Below are 25,366 nucleotides of genomic sequence, written 5' to 3'. Positions count from 1 at the left end.
TTCCTTTATTTTTATTTTTTTGAGATGAGGTCTTTTTATGTTGCCGAGGTTGACCTTGAACTCCTGGGCTGATGTGAAACTCTTGCCTAAGTTTCCTTGAGTAGCTGGGACTATCGTTGCTTGCCTGCTGTACTGTTACTTTTCTGTTTTTTTTATACTGTTACTTTTCATGCCTATATGTATGCATATTTTCAGAACACTTTGAAAATTACAAGAGTTTGGGAGCTTCCTTTCCATGTATTTTGGTAGGAGTCATAAAACTGAGGACATTCTTCTGAATAAAAACAATACTATTATCGTAGTTAGAAAGTTAAACTGAGTTTACTGAATGCTTATTCAATACCTATTACATATGAATGTTAACAGTAGCTAAGTAAAACATTGTAATGGGTGGAGAACCATAAAGGGAGAGATAGATATATTAAAAAATTTGTACCCTGAACAAAGTAAAATAAATACGAAGATAAATTGTGTGTGAGGGGGAATAAATTATGTCATATGACAAAAGATTAACTTCCTTAATATAAATAGATGCTATTTATATAGTGGTGTTTGGAGCATAAAGTGGCCCTGCCTTCTTGAAGGAAACTTGTTATGAGCTATTAAATTATGAATTATACACATATTTTTACCCTTACAGTTTTATTTCTAACTAAGGATGAATATGATTCAAGGTGAGGTGGTGGGGATTGAACTCAAGGTCTCATACATACCAACCATGTACTTTGTCACTGTGTTATACTCCAAGCCCAAAGATTGCTTTATAGTAATTTATATGTAGTATATATAAATAATGAGATTGCAGACTAAAGTGCCTGCTTAGGCAGAGGGCAGCAGCTGGGGTTTGATCCCCTGCATGCCATGCCAGCCTCACACCCAGGTCACACTGAGGCTGCTATTGAGAGTGGGCATGGTAGCTCACGCCTGTAATCCCAGCACTTGAGAGGCTGAAAACAGGAGACTCACTATGAGTCCAGTCTACATAGTGAGATCCTGTAGACCCTGTCCTACATATAGAAGAAAAAAATAAATAATAAGATTGGTTAAAATCTTAAATATCAATCCTTAAGAATATGGCAAATAAGTTGATAGTGAAGCAGGGAATACTATATAGTGGTCAACAATAATGTACATTTCTGTATTGATTTAGAAATGATGCTAAGATAGTTCATTTTATGGAAGCATGATGTTATGAAAGCAGGACCTACTTTCCTGATTAAAAACAACTTTAAATGATAGCTGAAATATTTTTTAAAATTTTCTTTACAGCTTCAAAAAGCTAACAGTATAAGAATAAATTCTCAAGCCAAACTTCGAAGGCTAGAAACCAGAGGAGTAAGCACAATGCTGATGTTCCTTTTGCCCTGGGGTCAAGCATATTGAACCTACAGTCATGATTCCCCAGACACCTGGTAGAAACAAACATTGAATGTTCTCTGGAAATGCACATTTATCTTTGTCTTCATAGAAATCTCACAAGTGACTTTTTCACAGAAAATGAATAACGTACAAAATGACTAATCTCATAAAGAAACAAGGCATCATGAGTATTTATTCATGAACAATAACCAGATAGCATATCTGTTAACTGAAAACACATCGAAATAAAATTTTCAGGGGTAACTTTAGCAGCTAGAGATGAAAATGATGCAGAGCAAATTAATGAATCAGAATATGTTAGAAAAATTATCCAGAAGGCAGCACAGAAACTAGGAAAATATCAAAGGTTTTAAACAACGTGAAGGGAAGGCAGGAGTAATGGAGGTGAGCCATCAGAGATAGTTGTTTTGTTTTAAATATGTGCATTTCACCAATAGCTGCTTTTGTAGTAGATTTACCTATGTCTGCCCCATTTCACCCATGATGACGAGCTATGAAGTTTAAATGACTTGCAGAGCTAAAACTAGAGTCTATTGTACTGTTCTTTTTTATGTATTTGGTACAGGGTCTTACTACGCAGCTCAGACTCCTGGTGATCCTGTTTTCAGCCTCCCCAGCACCGGGATTACTGGCGTGCACCACCATGCCCGGATTCCTTGCTCAGCTCAGTGCACCTGGGGATGGGGCGAGTGTAGCATGTGGTGCGGGGGATCGAACCCCAGTCCCTGTGCTTGCCTCAGCAGGTGCTTAGTCCACTGAGCTATCTCACCGGCCCTCATTGCACTGTTCTTTCTCCCATGAAATGTTTCTCAGTCAATTCTTTGAGGGGCATAGGGGACACTGGGACCTTGGAAAAACTTGTGAATATATACAGGGATATTCAGAGCAGTATTTGTGATGAACCAGAATTGGGCATAATCCAAAAGCCCATCAGCAGAATGGAGAAGTAAATTGTGGTAGTCACAGGCTGTACTCCTAGAGAGCAACAAAAGCACTGATCCACAGCTGCTGGTGAAGATATGCACAACTGTGAAACCTAATGCAATCAGAATGATTCCATTTATAACAGAATCTGAAACAAAGCACGCACACAAAACGCTTAGAATGTTCCTTAAGAATTATACACAGGTGATAAAATTATGAGAATAAGGAAGTTAGCTTAAGAGTGAGGGTAATGTCTCCAGGAGAAAAAGGAAGGTTTGTGACTAAAGGGAACTCACCAGCAGCTCCTGCAGTGTTGCCTTTTGACTTGGGTGTACTAATATGCATGATGACTTCCTTGTTATGTGAACATTTTTGTTTATTCATCTGCATGTAACCAAAAATAAAAGAACATAAAGCAAGATTCAGTAGCATGCTCTCATTTTGGTTTTTAAGTAAGATTTTTGTTTGCTTGAGAGGAGGAAAAAAGTCCTAAACATCTACAGGGGAAAGTTCTGGGAAGATTAGGAGTCCTGTTAGCTATGCAAATAGGATTGCACATTCAGGAAGAGAAGGTGAAATGTTGCTCATTTTGGTCTGCCCACTCTAGTCCTTAGCTGTACTCCCTACCCATCTAGGAGCTTCAATTTGGGTGCATCTGTTTTCACCGAAGTCACAAATTACTGAACAATTGAGTATTGGAGTGTGAAAGATGTAAAGTCTAGAGAACTAGGTCAGTGTGAGAAGTTTGAAAATATAAGCATATATTTTACATAGTTTGTACAATAATATATGATACAGAAATAACTTAGTCTTCTCTCTCTAGTGTCTCGTCATTGATGAAAACAGATTTGCCTGCCTTAAAATTTAATTTAAAAGAAATGAATCTAAAAAAGGATTGCATTTTGTTTTTAAATATAGAAAAACATGTTTTATTAAAAACTTGATTAATAATTAAACAGCCTCAGATATCCATTTGAAATGAAACAACTTCTTTCAGTTCAGTGACACAACTCTTTAAATTTCTAGTAGCAAAATATATTTCATGAATGTTTTATCTGTAGTGCTGAAATCTATTTATCTGGGAAAATAAGAGGGATGTATTGCTACATTCCTCATTCAGAGTTAAAATATTTTTTTAGCACTGTACTTTTTAATATTTTTTAAATAGAGTTTTGAGCTATTATTATTAGCACAAAAACAAACTTGCAGCCAACTGGGGGCTGTTATATGTTATCCTGAAATTTTTGCTATAAAGATTATGTGAACAAAGGATTTCAAATTGTCATTCAAAGTATCATTTCTAGTCATGATAATGTCTTTACTTATGTGGGTGCTTTGTGTTTGAAGCAGAAATTATTTCACCACGAAAAATGTTTTGTGTGTATGAAACTGAGAATATTGGTAGGCCTAGATTTTTATTCATATTGATTCCTTGTTACTTTGATCCTTAGACTGTATTGCAGTTATTTGCTGTTTTCCTTTGAAAGAAATACCTTTTTAGAGAATTAAATTCTATCAGTAAAGCAGTTGTGCTTTGAAAGATACTCTATTTTTCCATAGCAGATGAAATACAAATCCCATTTGGAGAAAGTACTTCCTGAATTAATGGTATGTCTGATTTCAGTTGAAATCAATGTTTCTAGTGACTATTTTTCTTTCTGCTTTACAGGTTGGTTTGGTTTCTATTCAAGAATTACAGAAGGAACTATTGCTTAAGGAAAAAATTCTTTCAAAATCTTGGAAAGCTTTAATGAATTCGATTCAAGGAAAACATTATAGTACATCAAGTGCAGAGGAGGTAAGATGAATTATATGGCCATTTTAGCACTTTATGAGTTGAAATTCTACAAGCTGTGAAGAGTTATTTAAATTTCAATATTGGAATTTGGTACATGTCGCTGCTCAGACAAGAAGGAAAGTGGCAGGAGTTATACTGGTAGTCTTTAATGACATTTAAAAATATTTGATTAAGGAGCCAATATTGTAATTGGCATATAATTCTGTAAGACATTAAATCTTAATTAAATTAAAACTTAGTCATAAAGAACCTTGGAGAATAAGTTATTTTGTTTAAGAGGAATGTTGCTATTAGAGTTGATTTCTATGGTTTGGAGTGAAGTTATCTCAAAATCATGTATTTCTTGAATTTATAAATAGAATATACTGAGCATTATTTAACCTTGTATTGGTGATGTCATAATTTCCTCATTTGTTCAATGACAGTTGTTCTTTTAGCCAACTGAGTTGTTCATTTCTAAAGATATTTATTCTTGCAGTAAATGTCTCCCACATTGTTTTCTTAGCCCTTTTATCCACATTTCATAATTTCATTTTCTTTTTCCTTGTGATTGGCCATAACAAGACTCTCTTCAGGTACCTTGAAGTTAGTCATGTCAGTATAGTAAAATATAGAAAGTTAGCAAAAATATTCAGACATCATAAAAAATAGTGTCGATGCATATTAATCATATACAGAGAAAAAGCAGCATAGCAAAGTACAAATAAATCAAGAAAAATTGAAAGGAGAGAAACTTAATGTTGCATTTTATTCCCTCAGGTCTCTTTCTGACGTGCTCTAAATTGGCCATTTCAGTTTCCCTTTTCCCTTCCCCACATCACCCCTGTGATTTTAGTTGTATTAGAAAAGGAAAGAAATGTTTAGGAATTAATGTACCGCAGCCCCTATGTGCAACAGCCTATTTTTAGCCCTTTGCATTGTTAATTAAAAAAAGACCCTGGTTAGTAGTTACAGTTTCCTCAGGTTTCAGATTTAGCTTGGCTCACATCCCACAGCTACTGGCAGAAGGTTTGTAGTACGAAGAATGTGTTAATCCGCTGTTGTGTACATGCCCACATATTTTTGCAGCAATTACCACATAAAGAGGCAGTGTAGAGCAATGGTTAAGTGAGAGTATGGTCTGTGGAACCGGTCTGCTTCAGTTCAAAACTAGCTCTACCATTTACTTGCTAGCTGTGTAGACCCCGCATGTTCCTTGACCTTTCTGAGGCTCCTGTGCTTATCTGTTTTCTGGAAAAAGTGATTGATAACATAGACAACCTAGGATGCTAAGGTTATTGTGAGGATTAGAATGAATTGACACATGAATGGCTTTAGAACAGTGGAGTCCATAGAGTAAACACTCAATAGATAGTACATATTATTATCATTTTCTCTATGCCTAATACTACTATTTCATTTTTTACTATAAATCTGTATGTGTGTGGAAGTGACTAGATATGGCCTGGAGTTTAAGAATAAAATTTTACCAATAATCTATAAATAGTCCAAAGATAAATTAATCAGTTTTATTCATATGAATTTTATAGTTGTAGGCTTAGAGTAAGTTACTGATAAAATACAGTTTGGAATATTTTCACTATACTCAGGATATATTGTATGTTACCTGGGTTTTTTAAGATGGACTCCAGGTAACTATAGACTGAAACCTGCACAGACTTTGAACTATATAAACCTTTTCCCCCTTAAATAACTGGACTCCAGGTTTATATCCCTGGTGACTTTATATTGAGTAACTGATCTTGTTCCAATTGTGATATATTCTTTTTGTGAATAGATAGTTGATGTGTGTTTTATAAATTTCATTTTACTGAGTTACATATAATCTAATAATATAATATAATATGAAGTATTTTAAAATGTTTAAGCAGTGAGACTTGACCAAAAGCTGATTTGCGTTATTTTAATTTTCTCACATTTGTTACATGTTTTGTAATCAGATACTTAAACCTATTTTTCCCTTAGGATTGTCTTGTTGCTTTTTGTGGTGAAGAAGAAAGTAGTGTCCATACCTTTGAAGAAAAGTTACCAGAAAATTATCAAAGTTCAGAACAGCTAGTAGAGAAGATCTGGTATCGTGTAATGGATGATAACTTAGTTGTTGGCGTGAAAACTACATCTTCTTTGAAGCTGTAAGTTCTGACATGATACTGCTATACTGATATTCTAGACCAGTGATGGTAAACGTTTTAAAGCTTTCAGTGTTACAGACAGCCTACTGCCACACTGGTGCCATAGGTTCACTACTACTGCTCTAGACCAGTGCTGGCCAATAGAAATTAATGCAAGCCATGTGGGTAATTTTAAATGTACTAGTAACCATATTAAAAAAGTAAATAGACACAGGTGAAATTTAATGATTTTTTTTAATTTCTTGACTTACTTTATTTACTTATTTATTTATTTGTGATAGTGGGGACTAAAGCCAGGACTAAAGACTGAGCCAGCCCTTCATTCTATTTTTTATTTTTTTAAATCATTTTATTGAGAAACAAATAGCAATGACGCAGTTTCAAAACCAATTACTAGCACAGTTTCACTAATACATTGCATATTGTTGTCTTAGTGGTTATTCATTTTATAAGATGCAGACATGATATATTTAATCAATATATCAAAAATGTTTCAACATGTGGTTGATATAAAAACTGTTAATGAGATACTGTATTTTACATTTTTTCATTCAAAATTTAGAAAATTTGATGCATATTTTTTGTAAATAAAATATTGTAATGCAAACTTGACTCATTTTTAGTGCTCTATATCCTTATATGCCTAATGGCTACTCTTAGCCAGCCTTACTCTAGAAGTATCTTTTACATAGTGCATTGAGTTAATTGTATGAAGAAGGTGTCATTTATAAAGGCAAGTCATTGTAATCACAAGGTAGAGATAATTAAGAACACACAACACTTTGTATTAGAACAGTTAGAAGTATTAGGAATATTTAGAGGATACTGACTAGTGTAAATTGGTGGCAATTTAGTTAAGGAACAGTGTTTCTCTGGTCATAGAAGGTATTCTTTTTTGAGCTATCAAAATCATTGATGAAGAAGTAATATTTATGTTGTCTGCAGTCTAGCAAAGAGCTTTTTAGCCCAAACAGGCTAAATAAAGGACTTCCAGTACTACATTTGAACCACAAATATATGAGCAGAGAGAGACAGAGACAGACCAGGTACTGCCTTACAATAATTGGAGAGATGGTGGCAGTATATTTGAGCAGTTTAATGAAGTACAGAGCCAAGACTACTTATCTAGTGGCTTTGAGATATGGATTTATTCTTTTCAGTGAATTCCTAAGGTATTTTAGGCTAGTTGATATGAGTATTTTGTCTCTTTTCTTTAATGTGATGAGTTATATAACCAGTTTTCTATTGTAAGTATAGTCTTGCATTATCGAGATAAACAAAAATTCATAATACCATTTTGGTGCATTGATAAATTCGGTTTACTAATGTGTGGTCAAGAATGTTTGCATGTATGTTCATGAGTAAAGTGGGCTTGAAATGTTCCTGAACAGTATTTGTTTGGTTTTGGTATAAAAATTAAACAACTGTCTTTTCTTTTTTGAGCTAAGATCTTGTTCAGTGTCCAGGCTGTTCTGAAACTCTTGGTCTCAAGTGTTGCTCCTTCCTCAGCTTCCTGAGTCTATGGGACTACAGGGGTGTATCACCATACCTAGGTCATACTACTATGTAAAGAAGTTGTTTTCTTTTTTCTTTTTTGAGAATTCTTGCCTTATTTTATATTCTCTGGAATAGTTTGAATTTTGAATTATCTGTGCTTTGATATTTGGTTGTACTTAGAAAGTAATAAAAATCTGGCTTTTTTATGAGATAAATTTTAACTTCTGATTCAATTTTTAAAGAGTTACAGAATTATTATTCTATATTTATATTATAAATATAGAATTATTCAGGTTTTATTTATTCTTAAATGTACTTTACTAATATCTTCCAGTAATTTTTCTGTTTTACATAAAATACCACATTTATTAATACAAATTATTCCGAGGAGAATTGGGTATTTATCAACTATATTATCAGAATTGTCAAATGTTTTTCATTCTGACATCTCTTTCTTGATTAATTTTGCCAAAAATTTATTTTATTAATCTTTTCAAATAATTGTTATATTGATCTTCAGTTGTATGTTTTCTTTTTTATTGATTTTGATATTTAGTATTTTCTTCTACTTGTGATGGTTTCTGTTACTATTTTTCTAACTATTTCATCATAATGTTATTAGATGCAGACTTCTTTGATTCTCCTTTAGATTGTTGAATTTCCTGGCCCTGAAAATCAAATTTTTCTGGAAATTGAAGAAATTCTTAATTATTATCTGTTTAGATATTGAAGCTTTCTGATTTATTTCCTAAATGAAATTCCACACCTGCTCATTTTATACTCCATATCTCTTAACTTCTCTTTCATATTATCTTCTGTTCATGTCTGTTTGAACCCGCCTACTTTCTTCTGATGGATATTCTGTGTACCAATTATTTTTATATTTTATTTTTTATTTTTTAATTTTTTTCCATAATTTTATTGAGAAACAAATAGCAATGAGACAGTTTCAAATAGAATTGGTAGGACGGTATCAATAATTAACACATTGCATACTCTTTTCCTAGTGGTCATTTGCTGTACAAAATGCAGACATGATATCCTATTTACAAACGCTAGTAGAACAAATCCCTCTATTCATTAAGAGAATGTAATTATATATCTATCCTAACCATTTTGAATACACAGATACAAAATGGACATTCATCTGTATCCCCTTTTTTGTTTAGTTCCGTCATTTGAATATTATAAGTGTGTTAACTCAGCAAAATATTCTCAAAGAAGTTTGTTTTATTTATTTTATCTTATTTTTGGCAGAACCGGGAATTGAACTTAGGCCCTTGCAGTTGCCAGGGAAGCACTTATTCTACTGAGCCATCTCCCTGGCCCCTTTGTGCACTAATTTTAACCTTAATTCTCTATATTCAGTTCTTTAATCCAGTCTTTTAATTTTTTTTACTTATTTATTTATTTAATACAGGGTCTTGCTATGCAGTTTGGACTTGTACTGATCCTCCTGTCTCAGCCTGTCCAGCGCTGGGATTACATATGCATGTACCGTCATGCCTAGTCTCAGGGCCAGCATGGTTCTGGGGCTGGTATGGCATGTGGTGCAAGAAATTGAACCCGGGTTCTCATGCATGCTAGGCAGGCACTTAGACTGCTGAGCTATTGACCCAGCCCTTTAATTCACCCTTTGAGTTTCTCATTGTTTATTGTTATATGTATTGTAAGTTCTGTTTTTCTTTTTCATATCTGTCTGGTTTTTACTGTCTCTTTTATTTCCTTAATGTGCTAAGCATGATTGCATGGGTAACTTAGCAGTTGTTAATTGGTTCGAGGAGGCATAACTACTAAACAGTTGTTTTGGCTGGGTAGCGAGTCACGAGGCAAGTTCTAGCTTGTGCATCATGTACTAAACAACAAAACTTTTGTGTCAGAAACATTGAGTACCAAATTCAATGAGTTTCAAGGCAGTCAAATACCAAGGAATGACTGTATTTTTGAAATTTTTGTGAATAAAGAAGATTTAAACATACTGAGATAATACTATGGTGATCCATATCAACCTATAACTGAGCTCTAGCAGTTAGCAACTCATTGCTAATCTTGTTTCATTAGTACCTCCATTCACTCCTCGTTCCCATTCTGTGGATTATTTTGAAGCAATCAGTGCCATCATTATTTGATTCCTAACTATTCCAGTATATGCACCTTAAAAGTAAGATCTTAAAATGTGTATTATCATCCTTGGAAATTACTAGCAATTTATCGACTAAATGTTCAATTTCTTACTTGCCTCAACTTTAATTTGTCAACTCAGTAGCTGAATAGGACCTATAAATTGGATCTGATATTTCTAAGTCCCTTATATTTTATAGATACGTTTTTATGTTGTGTATGTGTGTGTTTCTCTTGTAATTGTGTGTTTTAAAGAAATTAAGGAGTTTGCCTTATGAAGTTCTGTAGAAGTGTAAATCTAGATTTTGCTGATTTCATCTTGTGGTATTGCTTCACATGATTCTCTGTCTCCTTTATTTTCTCTAAATTGGTAGTTAGATATAGAGTCTGGATCAGATTAGTGCTTGAAGTTTTATTGAGATAATACTTAATAGATAATGTTACATTCCTCTGTTTGGAGGCATGGAAAATCTGGCGCGTTTTCATTTTGTGATATTAGCAGCTCCTGGTCATTGGTTAGCTCTGTTGTTTTATTAAGATTTGCAGTGTGATGACATTCTAAGTGTATCATTGCTTCTTTATTAGCTAGAATGCTGGTGTCAAGAGAGCGTTTCTTTTCATCACTTACTTAGTCATCCCCTCAAATGTGATTTGTAATTTAGACAGCACAGTTTGGACCTACAAGTTGCTCAGTTGCTCCTAGAGGATTGTTTTTTCCTTGCCTTTTTAGTGGACAGAGGTGGAAGATTGACTTATTGGTTGGTGTTGTAGTTTCGTTATTTTTTAGTACTAAAATGGTGTAAATTCATGCTGAAATTTCTAGTTCAAACTAAGAACCTTAATGTCTTTACTTATCACTACTAATCTTGTAGAAAGACCTCAATTTTAAATTACACCAGCATAATTACTTATTTGTTTCATTCTTCAATCTGTATGCAATATTCCCAGAATAACAATAGCAACAAAGTGATTATTGCAAATGAAGGTTTCGGGGCCAGGGAGATAGGTCAGTAGAATAAATACTTTCCTGGCCAGCGAAGGGTCCTGAGTTCAATCCCTGATAATGCAAAAAAAAAAAAAGGTTTCATTTTAAATCCATTTTATATATATACTGAGATATCTGTGTGCTAACGTCCTCTCTCAAGCTGGGTATTTGGCAGTAAACTTCTGTAATCCCAGCTCTTGGGAGGTTGAGGCAGGAGGAGTGCTGAGTTCAAGGCTATCCTGGGATGCATAGTGAGTTAAAGGCCAAACTGAACTACATAGCAAAACTCTGTCTGAAAATATAAGATAAAATAAAATTTTAAAAAACCCTCAAGTTGTCTCTTGGTTTATGTCACATTTCTCATGTTTTAAGTTGATAATGTTGTCAGTGTAGAAATGTAACATATATTTACAAATTATTAAAAATGTAGATCTGGGAGCAAATCCTGAAGGATAAAGAATATATTAAAAAAAAGATTTTATTCAAGTCATTTAGGAGGATATGAAATGTAATTTTTACTGTAGAGGAATTTTCATTTTAAAATATTGCCAAAGCAAACTATTGAAAAATGAGGATTTTTTTCTTGTTTAAAGAGAGGGTGGGGAAAATACCTAAAAACCGTAGATATTATTTTATTATTATTTCCTTAAGAATATTTTATAAAAGTCTAGCATATTTTCCATGCTTTATCCTGCTCATTTTAAGGGAAGTGCTATGACAAGACCTTTTAATTTAATTGTCTGATATAGTTTACATTTGAAATGATGTTTCCTAGAAAAGGAGAGGAAAATGTTTGTTGTTTATATTGTGGTTAGTCATCTACTTGATATTTAAAATGAACTTTTAAAATAAATCAACTGTTTTTTTATAGGTCCCTGAATGCTATGACTTTATTGCTGTTAATGGATCAAGGCTTTAACTCCAGTGTTCAGGTTATAAAGTGTCAAAATAAGGTGATTAGCTTGAGTACGGGTTCTTTCTCAGCACCAGACTTGATACCACATGAAATAGGATCAAAGGCAAAAAAGATCAAGTTGAACTCTGATGGAACGGAAGAAGAAAGCTTTGTTTATCAACAGCCATCTAAGAAGAAGGAGTCTGTTCAGATAATTACTGGTATAACATCGCTATCACCACTTTTAGCATCTAATAAACTTTGTTGCATTGTGCTGCTACAAATTAGGGAAAGAGAAAATAATAATTATTCTAAAGATCGTTGTATTCCATGTGGCAGACTTTCTTTAAGTTTAGAAGATCTTTCAAGTGGGAAATATCTGCTGACATTCCCAGAGGACAAACCCCTAGGTAATTTTTCTTGATTTTTTTCATCATATACTTATTCAATCCATATTTTTAGGGACTATTTATTTGATAATGGTCAGAGTTTAGTGATGGAATTTGTAACATGTTTATGTTGTAGAACACGTGGAAGATCTATCTGCGTATCTTGCAGCATTGCAGAAATCTTGTTTTCAAATCATATCACATGGATATACCCTAAATTCAATGTTGGTGTGGCTCACAGAACACATGAAAGGTGAAGTAATCAAAGAATTTCCAGAAATGTGCCTTTGTAAAAGGCCAGGTAGCTTCCATGGGACACTCTTCACCTGGAAACAAAGAACACCATTTGATGGGATTTTAACAGTCTATTACAGGTAATGTATGTCACATTGTAATCGATCCACAGAAGTTAGTGTGTTTGAGTATGGTGAATGCGTAGTCCAACTGTGAGCCCCATGTAAAGTTTTTTCTATGATGGGACAGCCATGCTCTGGTATAGTGCAGATGGACAGGTCTCATTTAGAAACTAAAGATCTCTCCTTTCATTTTGTTTGATTTTGACTTTTTCTTAGAGCCTAGCAATTATTTTAAGATTTTCTATTACCTCTTCTTCATAGCAAAATTAAAACAAATACTTAACTTATTTCACAGCAAAAGAGATTTAATCAGCAAGTAACATGACTAATATTAACTTTCTTAGAATAGGATGCATGTATTTATTACTACCTCCTGAATTTTATCAGTATCACATGCATGTTGTTGTTAATGATTATAGTGTTTATAATTAAATATTGATTAGTGTATTGTATATGACTGCTTTGTGCTATTTTCATTTTGTAATATTATGTTTGGTCTTTTGTTTTAGGAATCATACAGTTTTGTTCCAGTACCTTCATAATCTCATCAGAGTTCTTCCTATAAATTGTTTCTTGAAAAATCTAAAATTAGGAAGTGAAGATTTCTCAACTGATCATTTGGCATTGACTTTGGAGAAGGAACTGGCTACCTTTAGTTCTCTTTCTTCTTCTGTATTAGCTCAGGTTAAAAGCAACTTTGTGGAGAGCTCTGAAGTAAGCAAAGGAAACAGTAGTGCCACGACTGCTTTATCAGATGACACAGAGAAAATCCATCTGTACAGAAGAGAAGTTCAGACAGAAAAAGAAAAACTCTTAGGAATGAACCTAAAAGTGAGTGGTGCTCTTTATAGAGAGATAAGTTTGAAATTAGCTGAGATTCAGTTAAAATCTGACCTTATTGTACAAAAACTTTCCAGTTTTTAATTATAGTTTATGTATGATTTTATTTTAAAGTAAGTTTTCACTAGCACAAATTTTAGTTCTAGTTATTGTATGCCTCCTTTATAAATAAAGGTTCAGGCTTATTGTTGAATCTTTAGTATTAATGATGAAGAAAATAATATTCCCCTTAGGACAGAGGTTCTCAAGTGGGGACATTTTGCCTCACTCTGCTTCCATTCCCTGATCTCAGGAACATTTGACTGTGTCTAGAGAAAGGTTTTTATTGTCAGATGTTGTACAGTAGCATATTAAATAAAACAGAAAAACTAGGACAGGAAATGAATAACCTATGTTAGTAACATTTTTTGGCTGGGTAATGTATTGCTTTGGTGGGTTAACCTGTGCATAGTAAGGAAACTGACCAGCATCCCCAGCCTCTTCTACCCTCTAGGGGTAAAAAAAAAGCTAGTATAGGCATCTAGTAGGAAGACGAGGCCAGCACTGTAGTTAAAACTTTTATGATACACAGACCAGCCTCCTACCCCACTGCAAAAAAAAACCATTATCCAGCCCAAATGTCAGTAGTGCAGGGGTTGAGAAAGCCTGTCTTAGATTTACCACTTAAGTGAAAACAAAAAATCTGATCTTTTTTTATATTTTCAGTAAAATCTAGTATATGAAAAACAACTTCAACTAGAAAAATTAATCAAGATAGTCTGATTCTCAAGTTTCTGTTTATATCAAGCTTTCTTGGAAATGGCAGAGTACCCCAATTTTTGAAACTCTGATTAATTTAAGTTCCACTGGAGACCTGCTCTGGAGTTGCAAGTCTATAGGAATATAAAAAATTTGAGAGTATTGTTTTAAAAAGCATATCTCTTCTAAAAGGCTAAGTATACCTTACAGGCAACTATTAAAAGTGAAACTCAAAATGTTTTTAAGCTATCTGAAATTCTAACTCTAGGCAAAGCTGAAATATAAAATTCTAATAGAAATAGCTTAAAGAATGTGGTGCTCCTTAGGGACTAAGGAATTTAAAAATAAGTAAAAATTCACTTCTATAAAGAAATGATTTAAAAGTGATCAAGTAAGACTTTTCAGAGGGATAAAAATTCAACTTAGTCTTATTTTTTTGAAAAATAAGAATTCTGAGCTAGTAAAAGAATATTAGGGGAAAGGAAAACAGACCAAAAGAAAAAAAAAAGAAGGTGTGGAGTGACAGGAATTTTTCTAGCTGAATGTAGTGATACATAACTGTAATCTCAGACCCCTTGGGAATCTGAGGCAGGAAGACTGCCAAAGTTTGAGGTCCGCCTGGACTATACAGTGTTTCTAAAGCCAGCCCGAACTATACTGTGAGACCTTGTCTCAAACAAATGAACAATAATAACAAAAGAAGGATTGTTCCTGATCCTTTTTACTCTATAATCCCTAAGTGAGATTGAAGTTTCCTGCTCAGTTGGAAGAAATAAAGAAATTATAAAAAGTGGCTTCTCACTCGTGCAGCTAAGTGCTAATTTCCCCCATGTCTTGGATGTACTTGTACCTAATGATTTAATGATATAAATGATTTTTAGAGAATTGAAAGTTATTTCTTCTCTTTGTTTTCATGATTGTCTATATAATAAGCTACTTTTTCTGGCACTCTTTTGCTGATTGAGATAGAAGTCTACAGCTCTAAATGTCAATGAAAAGTATTTCAGACTTTCTGCAAATAGAAATTGAATAAATTCAGGATTAATTGTGGAAACCTGAGAACTGTATATGTCATGTACTTTTCTTTTGAAACTTCTCATGACGTGTTCTGAAAGTAGCTAAATATAAAACATCAGAACTACGTTGTAAAATGCAGGTCAACAAAAGTATAAACAGAATTTAATTGTAATATTTTATCTGTAAGGAAGTTAGGATGCAAAAAATAGTACATTGTCTTTTTTATTTATAAATAAAATCCAAAAAGCATTAACCTATGTATGTCATATAACTTCTTTACAAGCAGTTTTACTTATCCTACCATATTCAAATTAAAAAGTCTCAGTTTCAGAAAATATCCTTACCATATTCATGATTAAGTTGTCTGCATCTATAGTCAAAGTCCACTCTCTGCTACCCTGCTCACAAATCTGAAGTTGCCTTTAAAAAGTCTTTCCAAATCAACAGTGCAGTATTATTTGGGAACAGAACACGCCACAGTTTTCAGATAAGTAATTATCGGTTGGCCCCTGACCCCTTAACTTAGGAATATGTTTAAGCCAGTTTGGATGTGTCACTGTTCAGTTCAGGAGCTAGAAATGTAACATTTACTGGCTGTCAGCAGTATGCCAAATGGGGATGCTTAATTCTTCACAGCAACCCATCAAGTATGGTTGTTACTATAGTCCTCAGGATGAAAAAAATATTGGTAAGACAGAGTGAAAGGACGCACATAAACACCTTGATTCTGTGCCCTCATTGCAAATTATTTCAAAAACAGAAAATGCTTTAAGTACTCTAATGATATACTAGTGAATCATTTATTGTCTTTATAATATCTGTTTATACCATCAACTGTTTTTTCCCAGTCTTGGAAAGGAGAAGGTCTAAGTAACTTACATCTGCAGCTTCTGTCCTCAATAAAGGCAATTGAACTAGAAATACCTGTTCCATAACTTGGTTTCTTTCCTCCCTTAGTCCCTGCCTTCCTTCTTTTTGTTTTATTCCTTCCCTCACTCTTGAATGATATAAGATATTGATAGTCCTTTTTCTTCCTTGTCCTCTAAATTGCAAAAATGTTACTTTCTATTCTCAGAATTTGGGAGTGAAAGCTCTTTATTGGATTACCCTATTGCCTGTGGAAGCTTAGGCTTTTATGTCTAAAGACAGTGATACATGGAAAGAATGCCACACCCTAGCACTATACTTAATTGAATTCTTCAAAGGTTTGTTCTGTTTTATGTTTCTGGGTTGTCTGTATCTGAGTTGTGAACTTTGACAAGTGTACTGTGTAAGATTCACAGACATACTGTGTAAGAATCACTTTGTCAGATTACAGATGAATCTGATTTACATTATTCTGGGAATGGAGCTTTTTTATAAGTTTGGGCCTTACTTTATTTGAATTACTTGCTGTTCAACAAAATAGCTTACAGTATAAAATTCTGTGGGGATGAGTATTGAATGCTAATAGTTTGGTCAATTTTTAGTCCACTATTTCAGTAATCCTGTCTTACCTTTTTATTCAGATGGTTCCAGGTCCTATTCAGATTCTGAATTTTTAAGGACAGTAATTCAGGTATGCATAGTACTCTCTGTTTAGATTTTTGCTGTGCTACACCTCGGAGCAGCTGGACAAAGGTACCAGTGTGTGTAGCTGTGGGTTGATATTACAGCTATGGATTCAGCCAGCAAGTTTCTCTACCATCCTTAACTTAATCTTTAATTATCCATTTCCCCACAGTAATAGCCACTTAGGCTAAAGTATAAGTGGTATTATGGCCAGTAAAGCATATCATTAACAGTTAGTCAAAATATTTAGGTCAGTCAGGAGTTAAAAGTATGGTGCACTCTACTGATTACCTCTTCTACAACTATTTTCCCCTTTTCACATCAGAACTCTTGTGTTGATCAGGAAATTTCTTTCTAACAGTTCTTATGATTGAAGTGGGTGGATCCCGTTTCCATGTCTCAAGGTTAGCGTTGATTGCTCTAAGCCATTTGAGCTAAGACATTTCACAGATGTGGGTATGAACGCAGCATAAGAACAGTCCATTGGGCCTAATCAGACTAAAGTAAGGGACTTGTTGTTCTCTTAAGAAAGAGACCTACTCTATATGTCCTGCTGGAAGTAGGTTGCCTTAATTTACTTATTTATTTTTCCATAATTTTATTGAGAAACAAATAGCAATGAGACAGTTTCAAACCAAATTGGTAGGCCAGTTTCAAAAATTAACCCATTGCATACATTCTTCCTAGTGGTTATTTGCTATACAAGATGCAGACATGATATCCTATTTACAAACTCTGTTTGAACAAATCCATCTATTCATTAAGAGAATGTAACTATATATCTATCCCAACCATTTTGAATACACAGGTACAAAATGGACATTCATCTGTATACCCTTTTTTGTTTAGTTCCATCATTTGAATATTATAGGTGTGTTAACTCAGCAAAATATTCTAAAAGAGTCCAGTAGCCCATAATAGTATTTGGTCTTCCGCTTGACTGGCAGTGTCAGAAATTGTTGACCTGAGTCCCCTACAGCTCAACATAACAGTGTGGCTTTACTTCTTACACTTTGTTTTTATACTTTCTGCTGGATGGTTAAGACCAAGGTAAAGCAGGACCTATGCAACAAGAGTTGTAGCTTTTGGGTCTGATAAGGTCAGTCAAATACCCTCAGGATTTATCCTGTTCTCCTGTACCTTACATTGAATTTGGCCTTGCGCACCAATATTTTTATTGTGCCAGTGAATGAAATCTAATTCCTCTCCTACCCTTGACTGCTCATGATTTAAAAAAAAATTCTTGTAACAGAAAATCAGATTTCTGTTACTTTTAGGTTAAATCTTTTTTACATGCTAGAAATAGGAAAAACAATCTCAGAGAAAACGAAAACAAGTACAGGACAAAGGTAGTTCACCGTAGGAACAAGAAGCTTGTATCTTTAAAAAAGTAATAAAAAGCCATTGACGTTCTTCCCTCATACACACCATTATGGGCAGTGAGTCATTTATTTATGTATTAATTTATTTATTTATATTGGTGTTTTGTGACAAGGTCTCATCATGTAGTTCAGGTTTGCCTTGCATTCACTATGTAGCCCAGGCTGGCCTCACAACAGTCTCCTGCCTCAGCCCCCTAAATGCTGGCATTACAAGTGTGTGCTCCCACACCTGGCATACTTTTTAATTTTTTTGAGTTTACAATTCAAATTACTCATACCCTAGAGCAGTATGCATCTTGAAATGAAAGCCTTAATTTTCCAATTATTACTGTTCTTTATTTCCGAGTGTCACTCTGGTGTAACACGAGGATAGTTGATTTCTTATGATTTACTCATTAGGATAGAAGTATTTGTGAAATAATTGAACTATTTCTCAATATTTCCTTTTTTAGAATATAAAATTATAAATATAAGGATCATATCATCTAGTATGTTTCTTAGATATCTGAATAGGTCCTATTCAGATTCTGAATTTTTAAGAGCAATTAAAAAATTCAGACTTTGAATTCTCATTTCTTCTGACAAGTGTTATCATATTCTCTGCTGTATCGTCTCCAGTAGGAAGGAGAAGAAGTCCATCAGTGTTTATTGCTATAGGATTTCTCTTTATACTACAGAATAACTGATTGGTATCATTAGACTGGAAAATACATGAGGATTTCTGTATCAAGGAATATACAGATGATCAATTTAGAGATTACAACTTTTCAAACATGGACAATATTTACTGGGAGCAAGATAATTCTATTGCTTCATTCTAGCTCTATCATAAAAACAAGGTGATGATAATGTTTTTAGAATAGTTTTTGTAATTCTGATGAGATATTTTAGGGTTTAGAATGATGAAGTTGATTACGTCAAATACAGTAATAAAGTCTCACAACTTGCCCCAAATGGAAATTAATATATTCCAATACTTCAGAGATTCTAATGAAATTATTAGTCTGAGTGTGTATGGGTGGACATAGAGCCTGAAGGGAGGCAGGATCAAATGTATTATAGTTATCAGAATCTTTAAAACAACTACATATTGCAGTATAAGTATATTTGGCCCAAGAAGGACAGGTGGGACTTGGCATGAAAACTTGTGGAATGTTTCCTGAAACCACTGCTACCTAGGAGGAAAGAATTTGCCATGGAATCTAGGAGAAAAAGAAAGAAAATTCTGTAAGACTTATGAAAAAATGTTGATAAAAACTGTAACTTAGACTTGCAGACCAATTTTCTATGATGTGGAATGCTGGGATATATTACTGTGGGGCATACATTGATCTGAATATATTCCCATGACCTTTACATTCCCATAAAACTTTGTTTTTCAAGTGGCAGCCACTAGTCACACATGGCTATTTAAATTTTCTTTTTTCTTTTTTCTATTTTTTTGCGAAACCAGGGATTGAACTCAGGCCCTTGTGCTTGCCAGGGAATCGCTTATTGCACTGAGTCATCTCTCTGGCCCCTACATTTATGTTTAAATTAGTTAAAATACAATAAAAATTTAAAAATTTATTCCTTTCTTGCTCTGGCCACATTTCACATGTACACTGGCCACACTCAGCTAGTGGCTAGTGTTTGGTAAGTGTGATGTACAACATTTCCATAGTCAAAGTTCTGTTACACAGTACTGCTCTGAAGTGTATGCTATAGTATTTGACTCTTATTGAAAAGTAAACTGAAATACAGATAGATTAAATAGTACAACCAAGGTTGCAGAGCGAGTAAGGAACAGAACTAAGATTTCAATCCTCCAGTCTAGTTCTAGAACCTTTGTTTTTTCTATATTATGCTATTCTGCTTCTAAAGTGGGTTTGTTCCCAGGCATGGAATCAATCACTGTCTATAAGCCCAGCACTCAGGAGGCTGTGACAAGAGTATCACTGTGAGTTTGAGGCCAGGCTGCACCTGTGCAGTGATCCTCAACTGTCTCAACAAACAGTCACTTTGTAATAAAACACTGTCATGAGATAGTTTTATAGTAGTGGAACACATTTATAATTTTAAAAGATGATAAAGAGATGCACAATTCCCTAAAAGTGTATGTCTTTTAGTATAATTGAAATGTCAAAAATATGGGCCAGGTCATCCTAAATCTTGTAATGATCACATTCTTAAAGGTTGAATGATGGGGTCAACTGAATTTTATCTCTTAACTGCTTCCCACTATTTCTACATGTGTATTTTATTAGTTCCCTATTTCCTTTCAGTTTTCTTTGTTAGAACTGTTATTTTCCAGTTATATTACCATTGCTGGTTCATATTAGAGAATTTCTTGTTTCTAACTTTTTTCCTTTTTGAGACAGGATATCACTATGTAGTTCAGACTGGACTTGAACTTGCTTTGTAGCCCAGGCTACTTGCTTTGTGGCCTCCACCTCACAGCAGTCCCCTTGCTTTTGTCTCCTGAGTGCTGAGATTATAGGCCTTTGCCACCTGGCCCAGAGAGGGTTGCTTAAATAAAAGTGTCAGTTCTGTATTAGATAGCTTCCCTTTCAGACACATGCATGTCTTGCACATCGCTAAAGTGCTTCTTTTCACCAGTATGGTAAAAAGCTTGGGATTCTAAGAAAGGATATGAGCTGTCAAGAATAGAATATTTACATCTTTATTCTATATGAGTACTTTATCAAGAAAGTACTTTGAGAAGAAAGGGAAGTAGAATTCTATATTTCACCCTTTGCTTTGTCTAGTTACTCCAAAAGATATACTTATGTAAAAACATTACACCTCACAAAATATTAAGTGTATCAGATGGAAGGGAGATAAAGAACACTTTATTCAGTTGTGTATATGTGTGTTTCCTTTTTGAAATTTCATTGTGTACATTGTACACATCTAGGTGCAAGAGATATAAGATAAATCAGCTTCCTGTGCGTTGTAAAGAGCTTACAGTGTTAGTGGGAAGGCCGTGGCACAGAGATGAATGCTACATTGTGGTCATGCAAAATTTCTTACAGTTCTAGAGGAACATGTTAGGAGGCACTGTACCAATAGGGACTACATCTCAGAGAGGATGTCTTAATTTTGGGAAAGAAGGTTCTTAAAGGAGCTGACAGAAGCTAAAGATATTCATTGTTGATGGCGGAGATTAAAATGATACCATATTATAATACGTTTTACCTTATGATTCAGAAGGGATCTTAGAAAGAAATGTGTACACAAAGAAAAGTTCAAAGCAAAGCCCTTTGAACATCATAAAGAAGTCTAACACATATAAAAATCATGCTTTTCAAATCTGTCTTTCTTTCTTTCCCTTTTGGTGTAGGACATTCAACCTAGGGCTTCATGCATATTAAACACACACTCTACTACTGAGCTGTACCCTCAGCTCCCTTTAAAGTATTTGGTTTTATTATATTGTTGAATTATAAAAGAACTACAGCATATTCAGATCTTTTAGGAATAAAATTTGTTCTAAAAATTAAAATTGAACTACAGATGTAGCTCAGTGGTAGAGGGCTGGCCTAACTTTATGAGAGTGTGGGGTCCGTCTTCCCCACCACACAAAAATAATGTATCTATATATAATAAAGCAAATAAATTTGATTATCTGAATCATTTTTCCTTATTTTGTTTGTAAAATAAATCATGTGACATTATATTTATCTGTACTCTGTTATGATGAGAGGAAAACCAGATATGGAAGCTTAATCTTTCTTCAATTTGACATTTTATCATTTAGACTATGTTCCATGGCTTATATCAATAATCATGGAAGGGCATTTTTTTTTTTAATTCGTGAAATGGAAAATTTCCATGAACACAAAATCATTAGGACAATGATGATTGTACAATGCCTTTTAGGACTGACACTGAAAGAAAACCAACTCAAAACAAATTTACGCATCATGGTTATTGTAACAGTTGGGAGATGTTAAAGCTTTCATCATTTTGATTCAGCAGCTTATCAAAATCTCAAGGATGTTTTCAAATTCATTCTAAAGTTGGCTCCCGGGGACTGGGGGGATGGCTCAGTAGAATAAGCACTTCCCTGGCAAGCGCAAGGGCCTGAGTTCAATTCCTGGTTCTGCTAAAAAAAAATTAAAAAATTAAAAAAAATAAAGCTGCCTCTCAACAGGGTACAAAGGGGCTACAACCCTTTCAGGATACATGCCTGCACACTATTCTATGGTCACATGAATATGGAGATGCAAGCAATGTGCTGTAACAGCAAAGGCAAGGATTCGAATTATGCAACTATAAGCCAAAAATTCCTAGGAAGAGGCAGATACAGTTACTGAATAATGAGGATGCATTTTTTCCAAGACTTGAGATTGAATCTAGGGACTGTCAAACTGTATCCTAGCCCTTTTTATTTTTTTTATTTTTTTTTATGTTTTGAGATAGGATCCTACTAAGTTGCCCAGGCTATCCTCAATATTATGTTACTCCTGCCTTAGACTTCTGAGTAGCTGAGATTACAGGCATGTACCCCCAGAAGGACCTCTTTTTTCAGAGGAGAATTTTCTTGTGTTTTACCACCTCACAATCAGTCAAATGTTTATTCCTGAACTAATGCTTATATCCATTTGGTTACCAATATTGGTTGACTTAGCCCTAGCTTTCACATTTTGCTTACTTACTATTTAAATTTTAGGTAGGCATTTACTTATGGTTTCATTTGTATATGTTGGAACATTAATTCCTAATACTTAAACATATGACCTTGTTTGGAAGTAGGGTCATAATAGGCACAGTTGGGATAAGATCAACTATAGCAGAGTAGAACCCTAATACAAAAACCACTTTCCATATAAGAAGATAGTCTTATGCATATGGAAACACACTGGAAGAATACCATGTAACAATATGGAAGGATTGGTGATATGCGGCTGGGAGCTAGGTAATGGCAAAGATTGCCTGAAAATCACTAGAGGCTAGAAAGATTCCTCTGCAGGTTCCAAATGGAGTATAGGCCATCCAGAACATTGATTTTGGAAGTCCATCCTCCAAAATGTTGAAATAATAATTTTTTTTCTTATAAATTGTTTTATTTTTCATAAGCCTTATTCCCATTTTAAGTGTCAGCAGAACGGCTCAAGACCACTCAGTGGTGGTTCCTACCTACTCAGTGGCCTGCATGGTGGAGGCTGCAGACCAATCTTCTGTGGCCGGCCGAGCACTCCAGTCTTCAGTAGGGAAGTGCTGAGTGGGCACAGAAGGTACCTACACATCCTTGGACCAGTCTGCAACCTTAGGCTGAGCAGAAGTGAACTCTGGAGCTGGTGCAGTCCATTTACCCTGAAATTCCTCCTTGGTCACAGCCTTTTCAGCAGCAGCCTGCTCTTCTTTTTCAATCTCTTCAGGATCCTGATAGAAGTAGAGATCAGGCATGACTTCCCATAGGTGTTCACGGAGATGCTGCCACGCATGTGCAGCACTTCCCGGGCCAGCATACACCACATCAGACCCACAGAGTGAACTCCCTTATTTTTGCACGGGATGGCATTGTCCACATTGCACAAAGGAAAATCTTTTGTTGCACAGAGCAATGATTGGCAGATTGACGTAAGATGCCTCCGTTAGGGGCTGGTGGTCAGCCATGGGGTCAGTAACCACCAGAAGACGTGGCTCTCAGAAGGCTGCCCGGATCTGATTAGTGAAGGTTCCAGGAGTGAAGCGGCCAGTGATAGGAGTAGCTACAGTGGCAGCAGTAAACTTCAGCACAACCCACTGGCTGGTGTTCCTAGAGGATATGACGCTGACGTCAGCAGGGTTTTCAATGGCTACTATGGCTCGAGCTGCCAGGAGGAGTTTCTCCCAAGTCCACGTTAGATTTATGATGTAGATTCCATCACTTTTCCTTTTATAGATATACTGCTCTGCCTGGAAATCCAGCTTGGTGTCACCTAGGTGGGTTCCTGCAGTAAGGCATTGAGGATGTCCTCCTCCTTCATTTGCAGAACATCAAGCATTCCGGACATTGTGAAATTTCCCTTTAACTTATGATGGGAATCAGGAACAACGCTGTATGCACTCCTGCCTGGGCAGTATGGAAAGCAATTTCTGTTATTTGATGGGGCCATAATTCCCGCATCTCGCTGCTGGGTGTCTCTGATTTGGATGTGTTATATTCCCATTTGCTTGAGACACTATTGATACATGCATTACTGTGCATTATGGGACAGTCACATTGAATGATTCCATTCCATTAGTTCCTTTTTAAAATAAATTGAGATGGTCAATAATATAGAAAACATAGTAAAATAAAAATACAAAATAGAAAATGACAGGACAGAGAAGCAAAATGGAATCCCAAATGCCCAGCCCACTCAGGACAACTCAGGAGCACAAAGAGAAGAGATTATAAGCCAGCCACTGGAACTCTCTGAAATCATAGCAGCAGGAGCAAAAAACATGAATGGAAGAAGAGGCCATAGGAAAATAGTTTTTAAGATTCATGGTGATCAAAATGAAAGTGATCATGGCAGACACATAAACAGATAGAGGAACTCAAGGAAACAATAGAAACCATGAATGCCCAACACAGAAAAGAAATGGAATCAATGAAACAGATCCAAACAAATCCAGGAAATTAAAAAATCCATTGAACGTATACATAACAGATTGAAGACTAGGATAGAATATTAGATGTAAAAGACAAGATTGTGAGTAATGACTGGGAAAAAGTATTTATTTATTTATTTATTTATTTATTTATTTATTGGTAACAGGGATTGAACTCAGGACCAGGCAGGCCCTTATTCAGCTTAGGTATGTCTCCAAACCAGGAAGAGATCTTAAAAATAACAACAGACCATAAACATTAATCTACTAGCTACAAGATAAAGCAAAGAGCAGCATAAGATTGAGTGGAATCAGTGAGAAATCTGGAAATGGGAAAAGACATAAAAACTCCTTCACAGAAATAATGGCAAAAAACTTCCCAAACATGGATAAAGAATTTGACATAAAAATAATTGGAGCATATAGAACTCCAAATAGCTCTGATCAAAATAAATCTATGAAAGGGCATATAGTAATTAGGATTCCAGAAATTCAACACAGGCAGAAAATATTAAAAGCTACCAAAGAACCCCCCCCAATCACCAAGGAGAGCCCATCAGAATCACAGCAGACTTTCCCCATAAGCCTTCAAATCAAGGAGAGCTTTCAGTGAGGTATTTTATTTTATTATTTTTTATTTATTTATTTTGCAGAACTGGGCATTGAACTCAGGACCTTGTGCTTGCAAAGCAAGTGTTTATTGTACTGAGCTATCTCCTCAGCCCCTCAGTCAAGTATTTTAATCTGAAAAATAAAACAAACTTTGAACCAGATTGATGCATCGCACAAAACTGCCT

At 34.8% G+C, this 25,366-nt stretch overlaps 1 protein-coding gene across 1 annotated transcript in view; it reads left to right on the top strand.

Moving 5' to 3' along the window:
• Fancb (Fanconi anemia complementation group B) overlaps positions 1-13,462 on the top strand; it is a 19,929-nt gene extending 6,467 nt beyond the window's left edge. The window contains exons 4-9 of the mRNA XM_004635064.2: positions 3,974-4,102; positions 4,717-4,719; positions 6,068-6,234; positions 11,709-12,142; positions 12,258-12,495; positions 12,987-13,462. Coding sequence (XP_004635121.1) covers positions 3,974-4,102; positions 4,717-4,719; positions 6,068-6,234; positions 11,709-12,142; positions 12,258-12,495; positions 12,987-13,401 — 1,386 coding nt within the window. The 3' untranslated portion in view covers positions 13,402-13,462. The remainder of the gene's footprint in view (positions 1-3,973; positions 4,103-4,716; positions 4,720-6,067; positions 6,235-11,708; positions 12,143-12,257; positions 12,496-12,986) is intronic.
• The last annotated feature ends 11,904 nt before the right edge of the window (positions 13,463-25,366 follow it).

The sequence above is a fragment of the Octodon degus genome, unplaced genomic scaffold (genome assembly GCF_000260255.1).
Source record: "Octodon degus isolate 3935 unplaced genomic scaffold, OctDeg1.0 scaffold00069, whole genome shotgun sequence".
NCBI classification, from domain to species: Eukaryota; Metazoa; Chordata; class Mammalia; order Rodentia; family Octodontidae; genus Octodon; species Octodon degus.
This window is presented reverse-complemented; position numbering and strand designations above follow the sequence as displayed.